We start from the raw sequence: 17,227 nt of genomic DNA, 5'->3' as shown, positions 1-17,227 counted from the left end.
TCATGTTCAGATCATGCATGCAAACTAAAATTGTTCACTCCAGCTCACTCAGGTTTTCAAGACACGGCATGCTTCTGAAATCAAAAGTGCGCATGTACCTATGGCAACATGCTGAACCGTGCATCACATGTAAGTGTCACTTTGCTTTCAGAAACATGGCTTTGCTTGGCTAAAAAGAACTTGGCTTGACTTGTACATCACCAAATAACCAAAGAAGTTTGACAGAAAAACCACAAGAGCACATAGCCATTCTTGCAGAGATAATTCAAGAGCTTGGGAAGTATAAACTATATGAACCTCGCCTTGATTAAAAAAAAATTGCAGGAGCCATCGATGATGCTAGTCAATGTAAGTGAATAGCCTGAACGAATTAGCAAAGGAGCAAGAGAGAAAGAGAGAGAGTGAAAGAGAAATAATGAACTAATGTTTTTTCCGCCGAGTCTTACTATCAACCACCAACTTTGAATATGGCTGAAAGAGCCAAAGAAGGCTATTCATTTTAATAAAAGGTTCATTTCTAATGGCTAGGGCCACACTTGCTGTCTGCTTTTCAGTAATAATTGAATACAATCGCTAGCACCTATCACTATTTCCGGCACACGTCTGCACACACACGATCGCAGCTAGAGACAGAAAAATTCTCATAAAAATGTCCCCATTTTCCGCATTAGTACTGGAGGACTGGATATCCTGACAAGTAAGCTGTCCGTTTCACTAATAAACTATGCGCCATAAATATTGATTGTCAGACCCTTTAAACTGTTCCTTCAACAACGCTAGGTCGGGTTTTGTGCTCTCTATGTGAAGGGACGGAAGTGGCCAAGGGAGTTTTGGAGCAGCTCTGGGAACAGCAAATTCGGCACATTGGAGCAGGTTTGGCGCAGGAGATGGGTGTTTTGGTGCACACTAGGTAAGGCTCAACATGAGTGAAATACGGACAAATCAAGAAAAGATGCTCTTTATTTGACTTTGCTGAACACTATTAGGTTAGGGCGAATCAATTCTGTAGAAATCCGCAAGGTGGAGGAAAGTTCTCTAAAGGAAAAAAATGTCACACACCCGACAAAAGAAACCCATTTTCGTTCCTCGGAAACCACTATTAACTTACATATTGGACGTGCCAACTAAATGTGGCCAAGAAAAGAGAAACAACCAAGGGATTTACGTGAAAAGCACCCACCGTATGCTGGCAGGCTTTTGTTAATGCTATTCAAGAGCTTTTTTTCCCTTGTGCACAAAGAAGTAATATTTAAGTTTAATTAGCTAACATTAATTACCTCACTTATTGGATCATTGTAAAAGGATATTAGATAATGCAAATCCTAGGTTGCTTTAAATCCAGTTCTTGCTCATGTTTAAACATCCTCCACAACTTTTTGTTGACATCTCGTCAATTAGGTGGTAAGTTTATAAGGTTAACTAATTAGACTTATTCGTGCACAATGAACATGAAATACAGACTCTGACAATCACGAACAACACTCATCAACGTACAGTGAGCACCATTCGCATAATACGCTTAGTTATTTTTAAAATTCTTGGCGACATTCAGTTGGCGAAGCTGGCAAAGAATAAATATGAAGTTACTTTGTTGGTCACTACATGGTTGCCAGTATTCCACATCACTTGGCAAGAAGAATAAAAGAAAAGAAACTGACATTTATGAAAAGAATAAAAGGAAAAGTGTACAGTGGTTTTCTGATGGCGTCGCAGACCAATATTTTGCACAAGCACGATTATTAGGGCTGTCCCATTAAGTAAATGTAAAACAGCGACTGATATTTCGAATGCTAAACAATGGTTTCCTAAAATTTCTGGACTAAATCTGCGCAAGTCGTTGCATCACGAACATCATTGTCGCGAATGCAATTTCTGTCGTTCGCATATTCTGCAACCCTTTACGACTGCCATTTGGCCGCCCCCCTACAGTAGACTAAAACCAAAACTTCACATCCTTGGTTTGTATTTTGCAGTACAAAAGTCTGATATTGTATGGTGTAGTTGTGCAGAATATAATACAGAGTACCCGGAGTGCAAAATTGAGTTATGGTTATGGTTGCCAGTCCGGTCATGAGATATTTCCGATCATGAGATTTCACATGCACTTGGGAAATATATTTTAGCTTTACACGCATGGTGTTTGCCATTAATTGACACAGATTTGGCGTACACGCGGACCTTAAAATGTATAACAACAGACCGTACAACTTATCCATTCAGCTGAGCGCACGGCTTTCTTTCCTGACTGCCCCATAAAAAAGAGCTACCACTTCGAATGATCTTTAGCTGGTCTGCATATTACGCAAATGCCTAGGACTTACAAAAATCATTTGAAATGCATCTTATAGCACAAAGAATTTTAGTTTTCCTGCAGCCAAGTTACAATGTGCCCACCAAACGCACCCACACTCCAAGGATGCTGACACTGAAACGGATTGCTTTAGCTTGGCTTCTAGGGCTAAATGTGAGCCAACACATAGCTGTATGGTTGCCACTGAACACGAACATCCCACAAAATTGAGCGACTTCATTCGAGGATAATGTTTTGGTGCAAGATGGCACAGCTCTTCCATCCCTGTCTGTATCCCATTCTATTGCCATTGCCACTTTGACTTGCGGGCTACGCAACGAATCTGGCGTACTACATGTTGATTTGTATTTGAAGAACTAAATTGTGCATTCAAGAAAGACAACCACAGAAAAAGGCGATGGAGACGGAAAGATGTTGATGATGTCATTAGTGTGAGGAAGAAACAAAGATAGCAGATAATCCACAGCATGCTGCTCTAACACTAATTGGGGGTTTATGTGCTGGCTAACAAAGATCAAGATGGGTGAATTAATAGAGCACAACAAGAATAGTGGACAACACAATGATGACTTTCAGTCAGTCTGTTGCAACTTTGTAATCAATCATTTGCAAGTGAATCTTTTCTTTTTTCACAAGAGTGCTAATTTTTATTTTACTGTATATAGACTGTTCAACCTTAAAATTAGAAAAAATGCTGCAGTTTGAGCCAAAAGATACCAATATTTGGTGACACATACTAAAAAATGCCTTATTACACAAGATTATTTTCTTTCTTACGAAAGTAATCCAGTGCTACTTGCCCGTCCTGCAATGTCTTTCTGCGTCCTCATCTTAAAGAGTAGTGCTGGATTACTTTCGTAAGAATGAAAAATAATGCATCACCAACTAGCCCCGCAACATGATTGTTAAGCGAATTACTCAAGATGTTGACTGTTTGTTAAAAAGTTAAAAGAAATTGTTCTGTAGGAGCCCTTTGGACAGCTATTCTGCTCTACAGTCACAGCAAGAATTATTGAGTCACAAAAAGAACAAACGTTTATGAAGTTTGTTTATCACACGTTCACGAAATATTGGCAAAAATTTTAGTTGCTGTTGTACATTGGTGCCATGAATTGGTGGCATGGTGGCATGTAGGCCTGAGTAATAAAGTGGGGCAGAGATATAAGCCTCTGAAATATCACTTGGTGACTGTACTTGTATTCTTTTGCAAAGAGTTTTGCTTTAAACTGTGGTCCAATGAAAATTATCCACACCAGAACTACAACTGTATAGAAGCTCTGAAAATCTGGTATTTTACAATAGAGCAAAACCTTGTTAAACCATATCCGCTTAAACAGTAGTTTCGCTTTAAAAGTAGTACAGTCAAATCCCCGACTCAGCGGCCATTGAACATAATGTGTTTTGTATCTGCATAAACTGTACCAGCTTATTAGGTACGTATCGGTTAACACATAGTGTTTCCACTTTTCGTTGCGCAAACACGGCGGTGCTTCGTCCCCATCGGGCGGCCCGGCAGAACAACAAGCCTCAGAAATCTGAACAACGGCCTCCAAGTGCCCTGTGCGTCAGCGTGTGAAGTCACATCAACATCAACACCATTTCGGCGCCGTCCCGGAGAGTGTTGTGGCGTCGTGTAAGCGAGGACTCACGTCATGCCAAAGCTCAGATAAAAAATACGCCGGGGGCTCAGCATAAAAAAGAATTAGAAATCGTTCGTGCTGTCGAACTTGACATGAAGAAGTCAGCGCTGGCACGCGACATGGGTCTACTGTTGACTATGGTATGTGGCATTTGGAATGCAAAGAAGTTGGTCAGCAGTGCTGCTGCAACCGTGAAGAGATGTCGGCTGCGAGGTTGGACTTTTCGCCATTGTTGCCTCTGTTTTGCCAAAGTGCCGCCTAGGGACAGTGATAAGGATGACACGGAAAGTGACGGCATGGGTGATTCAGGCCCAACAGTGGCAGAAGCTGCGTGTTACATCAGCCTCACGAATGCAATTGTCGCGATGAGAACAGTACACCGCAATGAAAAGGTGCCCCGCAACTTCTGCAACGCTACAGCGCCCGTGCACTGAGAATATGCAACGCACTAACGAGGAATCTGCAATGTGAGTGTTTGCCGAGAAGGGGGGGCTGGTTGAAAAGCTGCCTCACAGCTTCAGTAAGATTGAGGCCGCTGTCATCGCTGCTAGGCCGCCGCAGCATCAAACGAAAATAACACTTTTGTCGCACAAAGTAAATGAATTCTGCATGTTTTTTCCCCTTTCACCACACTCTCTCTTCCGTTTTTGACAGGTAAGTGGGCGATCTCATGCTATTTTGGTTAAGCAGTACTACTGTTTAGTGCGTACTTTTTCCAAGCTCCGGCCAACTACGGCTTAACAAGGTTTCACTGTAAAATACATGTCAGCAGAGTGTCATTGTGTACTACCAAACACAAAACCTTTTGGGAGAAACAAATATAATTTAATTGCAGCTAGTGCGACCATCTTTGCCTGCAAAAGTGCAGTTGATACATCCATGCGCTGCTCTCTGTTTCAGTATCAACAGCAAAGTTGCAAAGAAATTTAGGATTTTCAGGATTTCTGTGCTCTGAAAACTTCTGCAGTTGGCTGTGCCTCTCTTGCATGACTGGTTCACGTCGAGCTTCCAACCGTCTGTCCCACATTCAAGTACTGCTACAGGATGCATGTGGGTGCCAAATGCACCGCATACCTGGAGCAAGCACTGTCCAAGGGACGCAAGGGAGGTCCCCTGACGAGAGACCAGGGCCTTCCATGGCTCCAACCCTGTGCCCAGTTGCAGGTGCCAGAGGACATGCTGCCCCAGGCGCTGAAGGCAGGCTGCACGACCCCAGCATTCGCGCTCCGCTTCACCCCACAGCTGCATGTCGCATGAACAGGGACAGCACAACACAGTGCATTTGTCAAGGCACACTACCTGAGACAAATGATCTCATTTATGAGTTGCAAACTGTGCTATAGAGATAATTTACACACTTATGTCCCGTGCTGTGGTATTGGTAATGCGGAACACATTAACTACACTAAATGAACAGGCAAGAAACACAAGCAGACAGGGTTGGCACTGGATATAAAATTTTACTGCAGAGGGACAGCAGTACTTTAACCTATATTATCCACGTGGCCATATTTCTATAATGAACTTGTATGGGTTTCCTTCGTAGTTTCATGTCACTTTCAGGTGACTGCTAAGTTTCCTTTGTTTGCCTGGCCACAAAGGTCAATGAAGATAATTTTTTGAGGACAAAGGTTTCTAAACTTCCCGCTACATGGGACAATGTCAGCAACAATAATTAACATCATTGTAATTTAGGCAAACAGCAGCCAAGAATTACCTTTAGAGCATGACAGTAATAACCATTTTTTTCTTATTAACACTGGGCAAAGCCTAAGAGAGATAAGCAGCACTATCACCTTTGAAGGAAGGTCCACCAAGAGCTTCACCTGAGCAAGGACAGTGTAGTGGTGAGACAGAGCCCAGTGCCTGAAAGCACATGACACAGGAGGTGAAGCATCACATTGATGCAGTTATTGAGTTCAGCAGTCAGTGCAGTTGAAGTGCTCAAAATACTTGAAATATCCTAATTCCATCACAATAGCTGATGATTTCTCTTAACTTGGCACCCATTCTGTTACTATGATAGGCCACTCGTTATCTGCCTTGTGCATTACATCATCTCCCTAACTCCATGAAAGGTAGGAATCGTCATCCACCCAATAGTAGTATAAAGCTACAATGGAAAAGAATGTGGGTTTCTGAAACTCGTGTGGGTTTCCACTGCAGCTTCATGCTACTCCCAAGTGGATGGCAATTTTTCCATTTTGCTACACTTGCTCCACCTAGAGGATTCCCTCAAAACGAATTTGCTAATCCCCAACCCCATTTCTTCCTCTCAACTGCCCCACAATATTTGCTACACCCATTTCATCATATAATGTGGCACTTTTCATTTTTCCGTTTCATCATTTGTTGTGCCGTTCTCAATTCTTCTCAAGGTTCTTTCTTATCCACAAAGTTTCCCCTCCATAGGTTACAAGTGGTAGTGTGCACTGCTTGTACACTTTCTTTTTTCTCAGAGGTATCGGTAAGCTGCCATTCGTGACTTGAAAGTCCCTGCCACACGTGCCTCAAAATTTCCGACAGCCACCATACAAATTAAAAAGGAAATGTTTCAAAAATCAGAAATTAAGCTTTGGACGGGCACTGTATGGTCCCACGTAGTTTGTGCATAGGAACGAGTGCCTCTGACACTACTGCCAACCCCCAACCACACTTTCCTCTAGCAATCTGTGGATGTGTTTAGTCAGTGTGCACAAGGTATGCAGAAATTCACTTCATGGTTTCGTTTTTGCCCTCCAGAAGAGGAACCTCCTAATTTTCTTTTGTGACTAGCATCACCCTTTATTAGGGACCTTTAGGTTTTTGCACACCCAAAGTTATGGGATGCAAACCAACAGGCGTACAAAAGAACGCAAAAGTGAAAGAAGTACAAAATAACACAAGCAGGGTACGAGGCTCCGGATACAAAAATATGCCTGGGTGTACTATTTCTGAAACTTTCTCTTACTGTGTTGCCAATGCAGTCCCAGTCTTTTCTTCTTCATTTTTTTCCCCCTGTCTACTATGTGAACTTACTCTCTTAAACTTTGGGTGTAGTGTTTGCAACCATGGCTATATCTTGGTTTTTGCTTAATTGCAGCTGTTCCCATAGCTCCGAGAAAAGTGCAAGAACAGGAAGTGAATCCCGTTTTCAACACCTGACATCAGGAAATGAGGTTAATGTTAAATTAACCTCATTTTGTGATGTCACTTTTGCATACAGGATATTTAATAGAGCTCTCGCCTGCCTAAAATCCAGAAGAGAAACATACTCAGGACGAGCAGCAACTGGTGTTGAAGGCTTGCCCTGCAAGCTTTGGCACTGTTCCGTTAATTGGGCCACGTACTGTTTCACCTGCAAGAGAAGACATGTATTTGCAACTCTGTGAAAACCGAACTGAAAACACGCTGCACAACTCTCGCGTGAGCACGTTGACAGCCATAAATAATGCGCGTTTTGTGCTCAAGCGTTTATTAATTTCAAGAATCAAGTATTCATAACGTAGTGATGACGTACAGACTGGGACCGAACTAAGTTGTGCAATATAACATACGTACTCGCTCACAAAATTTTACGGAATATGGGGGCTGTGAGAAAGACTATTTCCCTGTGGATTCGGCGCACAGCATGGGATTGCTTGGATCGACTGGAATTGACGGCGCTCTGCAGTGCACGGTCAATTAAATAGATGGAATAACGAACCGAGTCACTTACATTCGCAGACGTTTGCTGCATTTTACCGATGGTGTCAGCGGCCTCGATCAGATCTCTGTACCGTTCCCTAAGAGAACAAACGAAACATAACAATATTTTCGATCGATCCAGACTGGCTACAACGCAAACCGAAAGCACTACAGCAGCTCAGAGGTGCGGAAAGGCAGTGGTCACAAAAAGTCGTGTAGCACTTACCCAACCATCTGCCGCAGATCTTCTTTCTTTTTCTCGATTTCAGTCCTGCGAAGAATAAAACATGTTAGACACTGTCCCAATTTATCGCCAGTACGCAGTAAGACAAATAGCTCACGCTCACCTAATGTTCTGCTCGATCTCATGGATTTGCTTAATGTTGTACTGCTCAAAGAGCAAGTCGGTGCCACCAGATACCAGCTTCATGGCGACATATGACAGGGGCGTCAATAAGCAGCGACTACTTCTTGCTCTCTACGCAGAGTCGCTGCATGAGATCAAGCGAGCCTTGCAACAGTGAAAACAAAAGGGCGCGATGTTGTATGGATGTAGCACCGCTAACAGAAACTCCCGGTGACCAACTCCGTAGCAAAACAAGTGCCCTAAGCCCAGTGTGGCTAACTGCGAGTTGCGTGCGCGGCAAATATGCCATAAAACAAAATAAGGTTGGTACCAAAAAGTTATGCAGAGAATAGACATAAATACTTTATGTTGGCCTACTTTCAACAAAAACTTATTTGTGGTATATTAGTTTTTTTTATTTTTTATTTTTTTCGTAAGGCATGATCGCCTGTTGCTGTGCTACCGTTTGTTAACGAAGCTTTCCCTCAAGTCTAAGGAGTACTGACACAAAAATTTGAAGTCGAGATAACTTGTGAGATCGATTTAGTGGGTCACACACACATCGTGTGTAAAATATCAGCGGCGAATATCGCTTAGAACATATTTAAAATCAATTTTAAAGTACGTGCGCGCAGCCAATCGTAAAACAGAGCACCTCGCGACATTGACATCACCCGGGTCTGTAAATAGCCAAGAAAACGCTACGTCATGTGGCTACGTCACGAATTTTCGTTGGCTACCATGCGGCTTATTCGGGACACACGGTGCGTGCATACGAAAGATTGAGCGGCGCGTAAGCTCCGCCCAGATCCAGCCCTCCAGCTTGACTTCAGAGCCACGTCGAGAAACGCAATATAAACAACTCTCCACAACACTGCGTCGCTTTACGTGAACACTGCCAATAACGTTATGCCCCTGCGAGTGACAGAACACTTCACGACGGCGCGTCGTCCACTGACGACTCCGCTAACAGCCAGCGATAGGGCCGGTAGGCCTAGCTAGGCAGACGCCGCGGCCGACGGCGCTTACAACTGCAGCAGGCAAGGAAAAAAAAAAAAACACTGCGAGAAACTGGCCAGCCAGCGCCGCCTCCGTGGAGGGAACGTCACATGCCAGCCGCGCTGTCATTGGCTGCGGCCAGACGACGGTGCGGTTGTCGGACGCGTCGGACGATGAAAATCTGCCCGGTTTGTCGCACGCCGGACGTCCGATCCGGCGCTTCGGCAAGGCAAAACACCTCGATTCCGGCTGCCGTTCCGGCGCGTCGGACGCCGGATCGGACACCAAATCGGACTGTGTGTCTCCCGCTTCATCGTATGCCGCATGCCGGAGCATGCGGCGCCGCACGTCGGATCGGACGCCGAATCGTACCGTGTGTCTCCTGCAGTGCTCGCCGTCGCCGGCCGCAATATCCGAGTCGCTGCTCTCCAGTGGGTCAAATTGAAAGTGATTGGCCACGTCTAATACGGCGGCGACTCCCACATGCAGGAAATCGTCGCCGCTGGACGACGAAAACGAGGACGACGACGACGATGATGGCGAGGACATGGCAAACCACGTGCAGGCGTAGCAGACGACTAGCAACACGAAGCTCGCGTGCCGGCGCGCCGCACGCTGGCTGCGCGGCAGAGCATACGTCATGGCTTTTTGCGAACACGTGACCACTTTGTTTACACACCCGGTGAACCGTTTCGTTGCTCTCTGAAACCGAAACTGGGACTGGTCGCTACAAAAAAGACTGCAGATAATTACCTGTCGCGCTCTGAAGTAAATGAGGTCTCGTGCCGTGATTACTGGGTCATTAACTACTTAGTAAAGCAGAAAAAACCACATGGATTTTTTTTGTGTCAGTACTCCTTTAAGGCAGTTTGTCGTGTGCGTATCATGGCCACGCATGCTCATATCGCCTTCTGTTTCCCTACCACGGTTGCGCTTTAAAACCACGGCGCTGCAATTTTGCTTTCCTTCCTTCTTCTCCGCCCTTAAACTTTTTTAACTGCTACACGCAGAGACAAAGCAACAGCGCGCGCATGCGATCCCATAGATGAGATGAATACATATATATATATATATATATATATATATATATATATATATATATATATATATATATATATATATAGTAAATTGTATAGCCTTCTGGGCCTTTTCCTTTTTTTTCTTTGAAAGTAGTCCTATTAGGGTTATTATAATTACACGAAAGTATTTCGCCCTCGTCAACAGCAGTCCTTGAGATAGCTATTCTGGCGGCTAGCTTCTCACGCTATGCGTGCCGCCCTCGCACCTGTTTAAGCTTTTCCTAGACGCTAGAGTTATACTATGTCCGCGCACCCTTGAGCGATCGGAAAGCGCGTTTTCCCCTCTTGGCCGGCGAAGGGAGGCTTCGTTCCGGCCGCGGAGCCCTCCACATCTCAGTAAGGTGCCTGGTGGTGGTCTCGTGCGGACGATGCCCTCTCGGTGAGCGCATATTTCCCCCCTCATCTTTTAAGAGGTTCAATACTTACAAGCATTTGTCTCGCAAACCATATTTATTTCAAGGGAATTTTCCACGTCTCAATAATTTCTCTCGTCGTATTCGAGTGCTGATTGCCGTGTTATAGTTTGTTAACGAAACTTTCCCTCAACTCTAAATATTTTAAGGCAGTTTTCCTAGTCTCTAAAGCCGCTCGAGTTCACTCTTCTCCTCGGGCGGCCATTTTTCCAAGAAATTATGCCTTCCAACCACTCTGTCGCGGGTTCTGTCGCGGACATCATCAGTCCCTTTCCACGTAAGTATGAGGCTCGGAGCAGCAGCTGTGGCGCTTGAAAGTAATCTGTGGCCTGACGAACCAACCGACTGAGCTATCTTTCCGAGCAACATTCAAGGGTCACGAGTTCTAATCACATGTTATGTTCCTTTTTTTTCTTTATTTTTATTGTCTTTTCTTTCATTTTATCACTGTACGGAAACCCTCCTAAAAAAATTCTATATATCCTCAATTATGTATGGCCACACATGTGCAGGTCATAAATACCAGGTTCTCTAGCCGAGTGCCAGCCGTGCGGTATAACCGAGCTCAGATTGGTCCACCTTGACTGATCGAATAGGGCACCACTGTAGGTTAAATGAGTCGTACAACTCCTGCGGGACCCGCCGTGGTTGCTCAGTGGTTATGGTGTTAGACTGCTGAGCACGAGGTCGCGGGATCGGATCCCGGCCACGGCGGCCGCATTTCGATGGGGGCGAAATGCGAAAACACCCGTGTACATAGAATTAGGTGCACGTTAAAGAACCCCAGGTGGTCGAAATTTTCGGAGTCCTCCACTACGGCGTGCCTCATAATCAGAGAGTGGTTTTGTCACGTAAATCCCCATAATTTAATTTTTTAATTTAACTCCTGCGGGGACGGTAGAGTATCCGTCTCCCGTGCAAGGGGACCGTGATTCAAACCCCGGTGCCGCGCAATTCTCCACCGGAAAAGAAAAACAAAAAAAAACGTGTCTTGAGGAAATTGCACAAACAGGCCTGGAGTGCGGCCTGATCCCGGTGACCAGAACCGGTAACGCACTCTCTCACCAGAGCAGGATTGGCCACCCTGGTGCAGTACTTGGCCACAACCTCCTATATGAATACAACAATCAAACCCCGGCCCTCAGTCCCCAGCAGCCGCGAAGCAACTGACCACGGCGGCGGTCAGATCTGTGACACTGCAGAGGGTGCTAAGAATACCTGGCTCCGGACAGGCCGCCATTGGAATCTGAACCTGGCAACGTTTAACGTTAGAACATTATCTAGTGAGGCGAGTGTAGCAGTGTTATTGGAGGAATTAGAGGGTAGTAAATGGGATATAATAGGGCTCAGTGAGGTTAGGAGGACAAAAGAAGCATATACAGTGCTAAAAAGCGGGCATGTACTGTGCTACCGGGGCTTAGCGGGGAGAAGAGAACTAGGAGTCGGATTCTTGATTAATAAGGAAATAGCTGGTAACATACAGGAATTCTATAGCATTAACGAGAGGGTGACAGGTCTCGTTGTGAAACTTAATAAGAGGTACAAATTGAAGGTGGTACAAGTCTATGCCCCTACATGCAGTCATGATGACCAGGAAGTCGAAAAGCTTTTATGAAGACGTGGAATCAGCGATGGGTAAAGTCAAAACAAAATACACTATACTGATGGGCGATTTCAATGCCAGGGTAGGCAAGAAGCAGGCTGGAGACAAGTCAGTGGGGGAATATGGCATAGGCTCTAGGAATTGCAGAGGAGAGTTATTAGTAGAGTTTGCAGAACAGAATAATATGCGGATAATGAATACCTTTTTCCGCAAGCGGGTTAGTCGAAAGTGGATGTGGAGGAGCCCGAATGGTGAGACTAGAAATGAAATCGACTTCACACTCTGCGCGAACCCTGGCATCATACAAGATGTAGACGTGCTCGGCAAGCTTGGTACGCTGCAGTGACCATAGGATGGTAAGAACTCGAATTAGCCTAGACTTGAGGAGGGAACGGAAGAAACTGGTACACAAGAAGCCAATCAATGAGTTAGCGGTAAGAGGGAAACTAAAGGAATTCCGGATCAAGCTACAGAACAGGTATTCGGCTTTAACTCAGGAAGAGGACCTTAGTGTTCATGCAATGAACGACAATCTCATGGGCATCATTAAGGAGTGCGCACTAGAAGTCGGTGGTAACGCCGTTAGACAGGAAACCAGTAAGCTATCGCAGTAGACGAAAGATCTGATCAAGAAACGCCAATGTATGAAAGCCTCTAACCCTATACAGTTAGAATAGAACTGGCAGAACTTTCTAAGTTAATCAACAAGCGTAAGACAGCGGACATCAGGAACTATAATATGGATAGAATTGAACAGGCTCTCAGGAACGGAGGAAGCCTAAAAACAGTGAAGAAGAAACTAGGAATAGGCAAGAATCAGATGTGTGCGTTAAGAGACAAAGCCGGCAATATCGTTATTAATATGGATGAGATAGTTCAAGTGGCTGAGGAGTTCTATAGAGATTTATGCAGTATCAGTGGCACCCACGACGATAGTGGAAGAGAGAATAGCCTAGAGGAATTCGAAATCCCACAGGCAACGCCAGAAGAAGTAAAGAAAGCCTTAGGAGTTATGCAAAGGGGGAAGGCAGCTGGGGACGATCAGGTAACAGCAGATTTGTTAAAGGATGGTGGTCAGATTGTTCTAGAGAAACTGGCCACCCTGTATACGCAATGCCTCATAACCTCGAGCATACCGGAATCTTGGAAGAACGCTAACATAATCCTAATCCATAAGAAAGGGGACGCCAAAGACTTGAAAAATTATAGACCAATCAGCTTACTGTCCGTTGCCTACAAAGTATTTACTAAGGTAATCGCAAATAGAATCAGGAACACCTTAGACTTCTGTCAACCAAAGGACCAGGCAGGATTCCGTAAAGGCTACTCAACAATAGACCATATTCACACTATCAATCAAGTGATAGAGAAATGTGCAGAATATAACCAACCCTTATACTATATCGCTTTCATTGATTACGAGAAAGCGTTTGATTCAGTCAAAACCTCAGCAGTCATGGAGGCATTACGGAATCAGGGTGTAGATGAGCCATATGTAAAAATACTGGAAGATATCTATAGCGGCTCCACAGCCACCGTAGTCCTCCACAAAGAAAGCAACAAAATCCCTATAAAGAAAGGCGTCAGACAGGGAGATACGATCTCTCCAATGCTATTCACAGCATGTTTACAGGAGGTATTCAGAGGCCTGGAGTGAGAAGAATTGGGGGATAAAAGTTGATGGAGAATACCTTAGCAACTTGCGATTCGCTGATGATATTGCCTTGCTTAGTAACTCAGGAGACCAATTGCAATGCATGCTCACTGACCTGGAGAGGCAACGCAAAAGGGTGGGTCTGAAAATAATCTGCAGAAAACTAAAGTAATGTTTAACAGTCTCGGAAGAGAACAGCAGTTTACGATAGGTAGCGAAGCACTGGAAGTGGTAAGGGAATACATCTACTTAGGGCAGGTAGTGACCACGGATCCGGATCATGAGACTGAAATAACCAGAAGAATAAGAATGGGCTGGGGTGCGTTTGGCAGGTATTCTCAAATCATGAACAGCAGGTAGCCACTATCCCTCAAAAGGAAAGTGTATAACAGCTGTGTGTTACCAGTACTCACATATGGGGCAGAAACCTGGAGGCTTACGAAAAGGGTTATACTTAAGTTGAGGACGACGCAACGAGCTATGGAAAGAAGAATGTTGGGTGTAACGTTAAGGGATAAGAAAAGAGCAGATTGGGTGAGGCAACAAACGTGGGTAAACGACATCTTAGTTGAAATCAAGAAAAAGAAATGGGCATGGGCCGGACATGTAATGAGGAGGGAATATAACCGATGGTCACTAAGGGTTACGGGCTGGATTCCAAGGGAAGGGAAGCGTAGCAGGGGGCGGCAGAAAGTTAGGTGGGCGGATGACATTAAGACGTTTGCAGGGACAACATGGCCACAATTAGTACATGACCGGGGTAGTTGGAGAAGTATGGGAGAGGCCTTTGCCCTGCAGTGGGCGTGACTAGGATGATGATGACGATGATGAATGCCTGTTTGGTCTGTAGCAGTCTGTACAGGCTGGTGACGCGCGTAATTCAAGTAGTCCATGTCTGCCTTGGTACAGTGAACCCTCCAGCAGCGACTTATTCTTTATTTTAAGCGCTCACAAAGCGTCTTGCGCAGTGCTACAACTTTCTAAAAGCCAAATTTATTGGTCACGCTTATGTGTGAAACATTGATAGTTGCAAGACACTTTGTGAGCGCTTAAAATGAAGAATAAGTCACTCGAAGTCGGCGGCTCGTGGTTGCTGAATGAAGCAAATAGTTTGGATTTTTAGTATTGTCAAGCTCAGTAACGAGCTTTCATATTATGCAAATAGGTCGACATGCGATGTCTACGTGCAAGGGACGTCTACTGCTGTGGTCACCTTGTGCCTTCCGAACTGCTAACTCGTATTGCTGCTTGAAAACGAGGACTAAAGTTGGTAATTAAGGTGCCTCTTGGCCCTCTTGGCCCATCCTGCTCTGTGTGCGTGTCCCATTATGAAAGCTTACCATCATCGTCATCATCATCGGGTGCTCGATGCTCGCGCGCGCTGCACTAACAGCTGCGCACTCTCCTGCGGGGAGCAAAATTTCAGGGGGCTGGGGGACAGCGTAGTCCAGAAGTGAAAGACGGGCAGCATGACGGGCAGTATATTGTCTCCAGTGGCGCAACCGGGAGGTGGCGCACGGGGCATGGCCCCCCAGCCCCACCCATCCTTTGAGAAAAAGAAAATTTGGCTATGTCACATTGTCTCTCGTGCATTGTTTCGCTTTTTGCCTGTGACCGCTTTTCATCAAATTATCGTTATCAATTTATAGCTCGGTGCAAGATGTGTTGGGTCGGAAATTATTTTACTGTTGTCCGTCACGAATCACTGTTGTCATTTACTGTTGTCCGTTCTCACGCTACCACCAGCGAAGGCATTTGGAACACAGTGCTCTGGAATGTACAGTCACGGCTGCTCGATAAAAACCTGTGCTCTTATCCAGCGGCCGTGGCACAGTGCTCGGCAATTAATTGAAACGCGATACTCGCAGTGCATGGCTTCCGGAGCTCTTCGCGCCACCGGTGGGCTGGCTGGGCTCTGGGGACCTGGTGCAGTGCGGCAGCGATCACCGGAACAGGGCGCCGGCCGCGCCATGCGCTCCGAGTATCGCGCTTCAGTCGCCGTGCATACGGTGATACTTGTTGAAATAGCGGGCGGACCTGACCCGTCAATTCATATTCAACGTCCGATGACTGTCATAAAAAGTCCGATCAAAAAGCAGCCTAGTTACACTAATATCTAGAGTGAACAATACGCATTGATTGATTGATTGATTGATTGATTGATTGATTGATTGATTGATTGATTGATTCTATAACGTGCGGGCGCGAATAGTCCAACAAACTATAAAACTAATATTCTCCGATTAAAACTTCGATCGCCTGTTCCCGACCGGCTTTTATATTTCCCTGCGGTCCCTTGAAAAACGTATTAAAGAAGGCGCCCAACGTATGTATAGTTTCGCTCTTGCTACTGTAAGAAAGAAAGAAAGAAAGAAAGAGAGAAAGAAAAAGAAAGTGTGCTTTCGACTGACTGTTACAGCAAACACTTTCACTTGAGGACGTAATATTTCGACAAACCAGGGTTGCGAGCATCGGAGTTCGGCTCGTGAACTGGTTTCTCTGTTGGATCTGGAGGGCGTTCCAATTAGGCGTTTCTTATCTGGCGAAACTCACTATCAGAATGTTGGCACGAATATGTACGGCCAAAGTGCACAATTGTGCGATGCACATGTATGAGTGTGAGCGAAGCAAAACTGTGTTGGCTTCGAAGTGTTCGAAAACGTGCGTATCGTGTAATTATGTTTAAAGGCATTCCAAAGAGGGAAATGATTTCACCTGTATTGGTAACTTAACCTTCTACAGTACTAAAAACACCACTCTTGCCGCGAGAAGGCGCTTGGTATAAGTCATATACCAAGTCATAGGTGTAAGTCAAGGCTAAGTGTGATAACGACAGAAATACGGGAAGAGAAACAACATGTTCGTCGGAAAGGAAGAAGGAAACCAAAAAGCTGGTTGAACAGGGAGATGCGAGAAGCGATCGCCGAACGACAGAAAGCATATCGAGAGCACAGGCAGGCAAAGAAGGCGCAGTTGCCGCAGGATGAAGTAACCAGTAAATGGGAAATATACCGGGAGAAGAAGTGTATGGTTCAAATACTGGTGCAAGCAAAATTAAAAGGAGAAAGTGAACGTTGGTTGTCAGAAATACGGGGAAAAAAAAGAAGGTCACACCTAGAATATTTTGGAACCACATAAAATTATTAGGCAGGAAGTCAACAACAATACAACATATCCAAGACGAAGATGAAAACAGACTAGAAGGAAGGGGCAATAAATTACATCCGAAAAGTAACAGCCAAATCTTTCCAAGGCAATGACGAGGTTGTGTTTGAAGAAAAAAGCATGGAAGAGACCCGAGTGGAAAGGAGCTGGTGCTGACAAATTTAAACTGGAAGAAAGCGGAAGACAAAATTCCTAAGCGCACAGCCACAGGTCTAGACGAGGTTTCCGTTAGGCTGATTAATGAACTGGGACCAAAAAGTAAGGAAGCTCTGGTGAAAGCAGTGGAAAAAACTTTAAAAGATAGACGAATACCAGACAGTTGGCGGCAAAGTAGAATGAATTTAATTTATA

General features: G+C 45.0%; 1 protein-coding gene across 3 annotated transcripts in view; it reads right to left on the bottom strand.

The window, feature by feature from the left end:
- Positions 1-8,247, bottom strand: part of Cog1 (conserved oligomeric Golgi complex subunit 1) — a 78,080-nt gene extending 69,833 nt beyond the window's left edge. For all 3 annotated transcript variants that reach the window (XM_065438927.2, XM_065438928.2, XM_065438929.2), the window contains exons 1-6: positions 7,965-8,247; positions 7,844-7,888; positions 7,649-7,715; positions 7,206-7,288; positions 5,748-5,817; positions 5,026-5,193 (exon numbers count right to left, since the gene is read on the bottom strand). In XM_065438927.2, coding sequence (XP_065294999.2) covers positions 5,026-5,193; positions 5,748-5,817; positions 7,206-7,288; positions 7,649-7,715; positions 7,844-7,888; positions 7,965-8,047 — 516 coding nt within the window. In that variant the 5' untranslated portion in view covers positions 8,048-8,247. The remainder of the gene's footprint in view (positions 1-5,025; positions 5,194-5,747; positions 5,818-7,205; positions 7,289-7,648; positions 7,716-7,843; positions 7,889-7,964) is intronic.
- Between the last annotated feature and the right edge of the window lie 8,980 nt (positions 8,248-17,227).

Source organism: Dermacentor albipictus, chromosome 1 (assembly GCF_038994185.2).
Source record: "Dermacentor albipictus isolate Rhodes 1998 colony chromosome 1, USDA_Dalb.pri_finalv2, whole genome shotgun sequence".
Lineage (NCBI taxonomy): Eukaryota > Metazoa > Arthropoda > Arachnida > Ixodida > Ixodidae > Dermacentor > Dermacentor albipictus.
Note: the sequence above shows the minus strand (reverse complement) of the source record. Positions and strands in the feature narration are given on the sequence as shown.